At 39.3% G+C, this 10069-nt stretch overlaps 1 protein-coding gene across 1 annotated transcript; it reads left to right on the top strand.

Moving 5' to 3' along the window:
* Positions 1 to 540: 540 nt before the first annotated feature.
* On the top strand, positions 541 to 8036 carry LOC311048041 (uncharacterized protein). Its single transcript, XM_084061047.1, has 3 exons — positions 541 to 581; positions 1793 to 1895; positions 5085 to 8036. The coding sequence occupies exons 2-3, from the start codon at positions 1826 to 1828 to the stop codon at positions 6137 to 6139; spliced, it is 1125 nt and encodes a 374-aa protein (XP_083917173.1). The 5' UTR covers positions 541 to 581; positions 1793 to 1825; the 3' UTR covers positions 6140 to 8036.
* The last annotated feature ends 2033 nt before the right edge of the window (positions 8037 to 10069 follow it).

The raw sequence follows: 10069 nt of genomic DNA, 5'->3' as shown, positions 1-10069 counted from the left end.
GTGACGTCAGGACTAAGGTGGTCTATTGTGAAAACAACAATGGCCCCGGCGGGGAGACACTAAATGTAATTTCTCTTCCAGGTGTCGAGCTGAAAAAGTTTAGAAACCCCTGCCCAGACAGTGGGTAGCAGTCAGTGTTGCCATGTCCGCTTATTATAAGCGACTTTTTTTGGGAGCTAGTTTCTAAAGTGTAGTAGTTGCTTATTGGGCTTCTTTCATTTTTATTTTTTTTATTTTAACGAGTAGTTCTCAAATACTTTCATGTCATGGACCCCCACATTAATATGTAGCCTATTTGTCCCTAACTGGGTTACCCCGATCTGTTTTTGTGTTGTTAGAATGTTTAAAAAAAAAAGATCTTCCAAGTATTGACATTTTATTTCAAGATGTTTCAATAGCAGATCTACAAGCTCACAACGCATCATCACGACGCCTTGTGTGCTCATGTAGTCGCTTCTTTTGGGCTTATTTTCCCAGACCTGGTTGCTTATTTCTCTCACAGAATGTGACAAGTCATGGCAACACTGGCAGTCTCCCACGGCAGCAGCTGCGTTCATAGTTGAACGTTCTCCTTATTTCAGGTCAGATTCCTCTTGTGTCACTTAATAACAACGTTTATATTGTAGCTCACACAATAAGATAAGATAACAATAGGTCTTAGGAGAGTGTGTTAGCATAGCCATGGTTCACATGACGCTCGTTACGCTGACAGTCATGTTTCTGGGCTAGTGTTAGCATAGCTGCTAACGCTAGTGTTAGCATAGCTGCTAACGCTAGTGTTAGCATAGCTGCTAACGCTAGTGTTAGCATAGCTGCTAACGCTAGTGTTAGCATAGCTGCTAACGCTAGTGTTAGCAAGCATCATTTTACACCATGTTATTAACACATGCAATACTTACAGAAGGGGAGCTAAATGCTAAAAGTAGAGGAGGCTAACCTCCATGAATTGAGTACAAAGGACCCTAATGGAAACACGCCATATGCTTTCTTGGGTTTTAAATCCTCTTAGCAGACCTTGTATTGAACTGGACTTTCCTGTGTCTTTTAAAGTATTCAATCAATCAACCAATCAACCCTTAATACCGGGCAGAATACCAAAGACAAAGTGTGTGTGTGTGTGTGTGTGTGTGTGTGTGTGTGTGTGTGTGTGTGTGTGTGTGTGTGTGTGTGTGTGTGTGTGTGTGTGTGTGTGTGTGTTCTCTATGGCAGTGGTTCTCAACTTGTGGGTCAGGACCCACAAGTGGTTCTCCATATGATTTTGGGGGGTCCCCAGATGATAGTGAAGTGACAATTTAAGGACTTTTAAGACCTTTTTTATACCAAAAATACCATTACTGTATCAAAAGTAATCAACAAACTACACTATTTAAAAACTGGTCAAACATTGGCCAAATTGTCAAATAATATAAGAAAGACGCACAGATTGTGACATTTCAAATTTCACAAGTGTGAAAATAGCCGATTTAGCAAATTTCCATACGTCCATACAGGCTCGCGTACACACGTCTTGCATGTAAGTGTAGTAATGGTATCTAGTATAGTATGGTAATGGTATCTTTGCAAGTGAGAAACACACACACACACACACACACACACACACACACACACACACACACACACACACACACACACACACACACACACACACACACACACACACACAGAGATGCGAGCGCATTTCATCATATCATTACATCATTCTTTTGTTTTTCTCCCCCGAAAAGGACATCCTTTCATCATATCATTGTTTGTTTTTTGGTATTAAAGTCATTATTCAATTTGTTCATTTCAGACCCAGTGTGTGGAGTCCAGACTGCAGGTGAAGATGAACTCTCCAGACTCAGCCAGGGACATTTCTATTAAACAGGAGGAACCTGAAGACCACCCACACCTCAGTAAGTATTTTAGCTATACGATAATCTTTGCAAAAACTGTGACGATTACAATATCCTTTTTGTGTTATCCTTTTCTACTGTACCTCTCTGCTATAATAAAGTATTCAATCAATCAATGACTCAATCAATATGCATAGGCATCTTAAATATGCAATATAGAGGTGCTGCGATCATGATTTTTGAGATCCGATCCGATTCCGATCAGGCAGCATAAAACCGGTCCGATTCCGATTAATTCCGATCCGATATGGCACGGCAATTAATATTAAATATTTATTTTACTAAATGTTAAAAAAGGATTGATCAAGTGATATTACTCAAACAGAGAACATAACCTCCACAGAATAATAGTCAACAAGTTCCACAACAGTAGTTTAGAAAAAAACTGCCCCATTTATTATCAACCAGTGCCAATGGGTTCGCTTTAACATAAACAGCAGCATTAAATAAAATAAAATAAAAGATCCTGTGTAACACAAACTTGGCTTCCGTTTGACATGGTCATTTCAGGTAAAAAAAAATAAGTCACATGTATAAAAAGATATTCAATATCTTGTATATATACAATAACAATACACACACAATATTGTCCAACTGTATTGTCCAGGGCTCCAATTCTGCCCAAAAGCAATGCTACCATTGGTCTACTAAGGGTGCATTTCGCCTTTCCGACATGTCGCCTTTCCGACGTTAACGAACCCTATACCTTAACCCTAACCCTAACCGCACGCGGAAGCCACTAGTCGGAGTGGCGAGATGTCGGAATGGAAGGAGCACCCCGTCTACTAAAACAATAGGGTGATGAACAAATAACAAAACGTATTATTAATAGTCCACAAGTTCCACAACAGTAGGTTATGAGAAAAACATGCTTTATTTATTTTTATATATGTGACTTATTTTTTACCTGAAATGACCATGTCAAACGGAAGCCAAGTTTCTGTTACACTTACACAGGATCTTTTCATTTAATTTGTATTTTATTTAATGCTGCTGTTTAGGCTAAAGCGAACCCATTGGCACTGGTGATGGGGTCCACCCAGTGCGAGTGCGCAGTCAGACTCGGTAAGGACACGTCGTGAAACTAATTGCTTATGCACTCTCCACATATGCCGCGGCGTAAGGAAACCTCGCACTTCTTTATGAATCTGCGGGATGGCTGTGTCAGTAATACTAGACCATACCCGGTCGACGCATCCGTGGGGGGATATGCGCACATGATCTGGCAACCCGGGAGGCAGTTCGTCCCATAGCTGGGCAGCCCCGTAACCATGGCGACATTGTTTGACACATAAACGCTAATAAGAAGCTGAGATTTGATGAAATTGAAAAACGGGCTTCACAGTTAAGTTCAGATGGTAATGGTCAATGGCTGTGTGCAAAATCAGAGCAATTGGTCCAGCCACTGAGGAGAACCGGGTAGCTTCACCTACTCACTCACTCACCACTAAAGACGGACAGAGGTTACTAGAATTATAGTAGGATAACTGGGGCTGGGCATATCGTAGCGAGGCTCTAGGTTCTCTATTAAGCGTTGAAATCTGACATTATTTACCACCGACAGTGGCTGGTCATCCAGCACTATAAACTGGGCAATGTGCTATGTTATTTCTCTTGCCTTCTTGCTCTCTCTTGGGAGTTTTTCACGCTTTTCAAATGTATCTTCCAACGTTGGTTGTTGGGGGCCAGCGTGTGGTCGCCTTTTCTTTTCTGTAGCTTTATGGTGTTTTATAAGATGATTAATAACGTTGGTCGTGTTGTACCGTGTATTTACGTTGCCGCCGCGTGGGACGTCTTTTAGACACGACTTGCAATGGGCTGTTGGGTCCTTTTAACACGAAATACTCCCATACGGCTGACATCGCTGCTCGTACTGTAGCTCTGCTTTGTGTCGGGGAGACTCGGAGCTAGCCTCCAGCCGTGCTGATAACAAACACTGGTGCGATCACATGGCAGCTACATGCTGGAGCCAGTGTTGCCATATTTTGTTAGAGAAATAAGCGACCAGGTCTAGGAAAACAAGCCCAAAAGAAGCAACTATAGGCCACGGGCCCACGGCACATGAGCACTGTAAACCTATTTGCAATTATGCATGGCTATGTTCAAAAACTCTTGCAATAAAATTTGGAATGTTTGGAATATTTTTTTGAAACATTCTAACAACATAAATGCTCCCCTGGGCACAAAACATGTATAAACATATTTGAGAACCACTGGTTTAAATAATAATTTAAAAAAATTGGAAGCAAGCCAAAATACGCAAGTACACAATAGAAATAAGCCCCAAAAACCGCAACGCGCAACTACCGATTTTTACAAGCAACTTTACAGAAAAAGAAGCCCAAAGTCGCTTATACTGAGCCGACATGGCAACACTGGCTGGAGCCAACGTGCTGGGAGTGGGAAGGATCAAAGTGCTGGAGCGGATTCCTGGAATGGAGTGCTTTAATCGTAGCGTTTTATCGGTCATTTTGCTGAAAATCCGATCCGATCCACATTTTTTCATTGATATCGAGCCGATATCCGATCAGTAAATCGGATCGCGGCATCTCTAATGCAATACAAAAGAAAAACTGCACCACATTGTACGTTTTTGGTTTCCAAAAACATTTGAGGTGAGAAATAGTGCAGTAACATGCACTTGATTCGGCACTGCCTTGTTGCACTGACAGTGTACAACATAACGAGTGTAGATAACATGTACGCTGTGTGACTGTTGTAAACATTGAACTGGAAAACTCAGTTGTTGCCTCAGAGCCACCCAGCCTGTTTCACTGGAAATTAGGTTAAAATATGGTTGCAAAAAGCCATTTCAGCTGGTCTTTAACTGGTTAACAACATTCAAATAAGTATATCTTCTTCAACTATTTCCCGATTTCAGTGCATGGCACTTCACTAGAAAGCTTACAGGCTGCACTTTAGTACATTGTGCTGCAAGTCATGGTCATGTTTCAGTCTCTTACAGATTATTAGATGTTCTTGGCCTACTGGCAGCATACAAAATAAATTTGGCGCTGATCGGTACAGTGGTTTGTTAAATTTGCCCCAGACATAGACACAATTTTATTTAGTAACTGTTTGGTAAGTCTTAGTAGACAATAGCTTTGTACATGGAACATGGAAGATAGAAAAATAGATTTACATTTTAGGAATCCAGTGTTGACTATCATGTTATTTTTCTGCTCCTAGCCATCCTGCACATGATTGTGTGTAAAGAGGAGGTTTCTCCTGAACAGGAGAGGAGCCCCAGTCTGCTCCAGGAGGAACCAGAGCCTCCAAAGATTAAAGAGGAACAGGAAGAGCTACTTCAAAGACCAGAGGACCCTGTTGGGTCAATGACATTACTAACAGTGAAAGCTGAAGTTGATGAAGACATCACTTCACACTACTCTGAAGTTGAAGTTAAGCTTGAATCTGACACTGAAGTCGCTGAAGACAGTGATGATTGGGGGGAGACATTTGCGGGTGTCCACACTGGAGAAAAACCTTTCCACTGTGAACATTGCGACAATAGTTTCACACGGTCTGAAAACTTGAGGAGACACCAGTATGTCCACACTGGAGAAAAACCTTTCCCCTGTGAACATTGCGACAAAAGTTTCATTACGTCATCTGAACTGAAGATACACCAGCGTATCCACACTGGAGAAAAACTTTTTCACTGTAATCAGTGTAACACATTTTTCACTGACTCAGGTTCCCTCAAGAAACACCAGCGTATCCACACTGGAGAAAAACCTTTTCACTGTAATCAGTGTAACAAATGTTTCACTGACTCGGGTTCCCTCAAGAGACACGAGCGTATCCACACTGGAGAAAAACCTTTCCATTGTAAACATTGTGACAAGAGTTTCAGTGAGTCAGGTTCCCTCAAGAGACACGAGCGTATCCACACTGGAGAAAAACCTTTCCATTGTAAACATTGTGACAAAAGTTTCAGAGACTCAGGTAACCTAAAAAAACATCAGCTTATCCACACTGTAGAAAAATCTTTCCACTGTAAACAATGTGACAGGAGCTTCTGGAAGTCAGGTGACCTGGAGAGACACCAGCGTGTCCACACTGGAGATAAACCTTTCCGCTGTAAACTACATCGCCACGATTACACAACGCGCCTACGTAGTACGGCTTCAACAACGGATCGATTAAACGATTTAAAATCGATTACTAAATTTGTTGCCAACGAATTTGATACGGATCGCGTTCTTTTTGTTTTACCAACAGCGGCTATTTACCCAGTTTAATACTGTTTTGTAAAAGCACTAGCCGTAGCTAAAGCTATGGAATGAAACTTCTCGCCTCCCTCCCAATCCGACGCAAGCGCAATAACGACTCCGAAGAAAAATGAAAACAACAATGGCGGCCCCTCTGCAATTTACTGAGAGTGTTTCACCCACAACGTCGTAAAGAAAAGTATGTATTATATAGGTATATGTATTTTATAGGTAGTAGCCTTATCAGCAGCTGAGCAAAATTGTATAACATATACTTTTTAATTAATTATGTATTGTATTGTCGTTATTGTTAGATAGAACATGCCTAAAACAACGTAAAATCTAAATTATAAGGTAATTGCTAAATTAGTGCGATAATCCGATTAATCGTTCGAATAATCGCCCGATTCATCGATTATTGAACTAATTGTTATTTATATATATATATATATATATATATATAAGTAAGAATGATATTGTATAATCTCAAAGTTTGTAAACAGCAGAGAGACCAGGGACAGATAATGCATGGGCTACTGGAATTTGTGAGCAAAAATAGAAATAGTGAAAAGAGTAAAATATCAAAACTTCATACAATTCTGCAAGAAATGAAGGTAAAAGAGGATAATACCAAAGAGAAATGGGAAAACTTATTATCAATAAGAAATTTGGGAGATTATTGGATAGAAGCATACAAAACATTTATTTAAGGCGACACAATCCAAGTATTGCAAATAATTTGCTTGGAAGATTAATATGAGGATTTTTTTTACACCCAAAATGTTATCAAAATATAGACCAGCAGGCAGTGCTGAATGCTGGAGGAAATGTGCAGAACTAGAAGCCAATCATACACACATTTTCTATTTATGCACAAAAATCGAAAAGGTTTTGGGAGATAGTGAAAATAAATATAACCAATACATTTTCCTTAAGGAAACCCATACACCCCATATTTGATTAGGTATTATTCCATTAGAAATATACAGGGAGGGAGATAAATATCTGTATACAATATTACGTATCGCTGTGCCTTAAAACAAATCACTCGTATGGGAATCATCAGAAATGGTTGGATGTAAACCCACCATCTATTAATAATTGGAAAATAACAGTCGAAGAGATTAACAGATGGAAATAATTACTTACAAAATGAGAAACCGTGAAGATGAATTTGAAATAAACTGGAGTAAATGCGACTCAGAAATACCTGAAGTGTAAAAGTAGATTTGGGAGTAGTACTACAGGAAAGCTACCCCCCCCCCCCCCCCCCACATTTTTCTTTTGTTTACTTTCTCTCTCATTTTACCTTCTTTATTCCCCCTTCTTTCCCCCCTTTTTATTTTTATTATTAATCATTTCTGTTTGTATATGTAATTAAGATTAAAACAATGATGCAGGATGAATTAAACAAGTAAAGAGAACTTTTAAGATATTTAAATGAAATCAATAACATGTAATGTACGAGCCTGCAATAAAGTAAAAAAAAAAGAAATGTTTGTAAACAAATAAATGGTGAATATTGTAGCAGATGAATGAAATGTGTAACCCACCTGAAAATGTATTTTCTGTTTGCTAAAGAGCAAGGAGAGACAGGGACAGCACTGTTACTGAATATAACAATGAATACTTTAAGAATATACTGTAGGTCTTTAACTTTAACAAAACCCTTTTGTTTAACAACACCTTAAAGGGAGACTTAAATCATACATGGTTTATTCTGTCCAGTTTTACTTAACTAAGTACAAGTCATAACCTAACCCCCCCCCCCCTTTTTTTTCTTCTCAAACTTTTTACTGTACATATTTTAGTGTTTCTTATTTTTCATTTTGTAAACTGTTTATATGATGTTCTGCATAGTAGTGTAATATCTGTCTGTCATTTAATGTCATTTAACACTATGATATGAGTACATGAGGACCCTATTTGAAACAAGCCATTAGGCTTTCATGGGTTTTTCAATCCTATTTAGTTGACCTTGTATTCAAACTATACTTTCATGTGCTTTTTTCAGCAAAGTTCTAAATAAAGTATTCATTCAATCAATCAATCAACACATTCCCTGTCATTGATGCTGATCTACGTCATTTAAATCATTATTTTTTGATATTACGTAGAGGGCGCTCTTCCCCAACCTATGAATGATCCCTTGACTCTGAGAGAATGATAGAAGCAGAAATGACGTCATCCCAAAAATATAATTGAATAAATTAAAGCATGTATTACCCTCTGTAGATCTTTTGAGGAGAGACAGACAGGTCTCTATGTTGAGGGCGATATCTTTTGAGAGAACATTTTAAAATAGTTCAAATAGCCGATCTACAAGCTCACAACGTTCCACATATATACATAATAGGAATTGAAGGATTAATATGACTGTGTGTGTGTGTGTGTGTGTGTGTGTGTGTGTGTGTGTGTGTGTGTGTGTGTGTGTGTGTGTGTGTGTGTGTGTGTGTGTGTGTGTGTGTGTGTGTGTGTGTGTGTGTGTGTGTGTGTGTGTGTGTGTGATAAGGACAGCCAGGGAACTACATTTAGCTTGGTCTTCAATGCGATGGTGACACCTGGTGGTTATATAGGAACAACACAATGTTGGTTTATGACAATAAATGCCTTTGCTGCGTTGTGCTCTCTCAGAAGAAGGCACATATTGTATTTAATTTTAGTCAGAACCCCAAGACTGCAAGGTGTGCCTTCGTCGGCCGCCGGCGACTTCATAATGCGCCTTCTACGGTCACCAATAGACATTCATTGAGGTCCTAAGACGACACATTGCGCCGTCACAGGCATGCCATTGATAATGCATTGGCATTCCAAAACGTGCGCTAAGAAGCTTGATTGAAATGCACCAGACCACACGCCACCACCCACAAAAACCTGTAAATATTCTGAGTATTTACATACTAGTTTGGTCATTTTTCGATGAGTATTTGTTTAGAACGACACTTTTATTTAACTGTTCTATACCCGTGACGTCACGTCACATTACTTCCGTATGACTTGATTGACAGTAGTAAAGATCCGATCAAAACTATTTATTTTAATCTAATAGATCTATATAAACGATCTGCTTGTCCATAAATCAATTATTCTGGCATGTAAATGCCTAATGTATGAACAATTCTAGCAATAAATAATTATTTGTAATTGCTTGATTCCTAGCACTCATAAAATCCCGCCTACTGCATCCGGATGTTCACCACGTCCACATACATGAAAACAAACATAACGTTTCCGTATCCGTTCTGAACCGGAAATGTAGTTATAGGCACATTTCACGTTATGTAAAGGTTCTGGCTCTCTTTTAAAGCTTTTTGAAACAAATAGCAGCAGTCTTTTGCAGTCGCTTAGGAACAAATAGCAGCATTTATTTTTTCTCAAAACGATTTCATGTTTTTTGTAACATTTAGGACGTAAACAATCATATTGAGGGGCAGTTGTGCTGCTAAAACGTCATCACCAGCGTTGCCAGATTCTGTGAGAGAAACAAGCAAACCACTGGTCTAGGAAAACAAGCCCAAAAGAAGCAACTATGGGCCACATGACTCATGAGCACTTCAAACATATACGTCAGCTGCTTGAAAATATCAGATCTACAAGCTCACAACGCGTCGTGAGCTTGTAGATCTGCTATTTTCAAATTCAATTTTGGGGGAAATTATAATAAGCAGGCCTGGCAACACTGGTATGCACATCTGCGTCTATTCCTCCCATGATGCATTGCATTGTTTTTCAACTACAATCGCGGTAAGTGAAGTCTTGTTACTTTTTCATTTATTTAATAGAAATACATGTTAAATCTGCACCCCCACCACCACTAAATCATAGAACCACAACACAGGGTTGTTGTTAACATGTTAGGGTGTGTACAGTAGCAAGTTGGTCGGTCTGTATACGTTTAAAACTGTTTTACTGCGGACATATCCCTAAGCTAACAAGCCATGATAACAAACAAACACAACA

Source organism: Gymnoscopelus microlampas, assembly GCF_963454915.1.
Source record: "Gymnoscopelus microlampas genome assembly, chromosome: 6".
In the NCBI taxonomy this organism is placed as follows: Eukaryota; Metazoa; Chordata; class Actinopteri; order Myctophiformes; family Myctophidae; genus Gymnoscopelus; species Gymnoscopelus microlampas.
This window is presented reverse-complemented; position numbering and strand designations above follow the sequence as displayed.

What these genes read in the sequence shown, in the direction of transcription:
- LOC311048041 (XM_084061047.1), top strand. Translation starts at nt 1,826, where the DNA reads ATGAACTCTCCAGACTCAGCCAGGGACATTTCTATTAAACAGGAGGAA. An exon ending in TGAAGACCACCCACACCTCA is followed by an intron (nt 1,896 to 5,084) that starts GTAAGTATTTTA and finishes TTCTGCTCCTAG; the next exon opens with CCATCCTGCACATGATTGTG.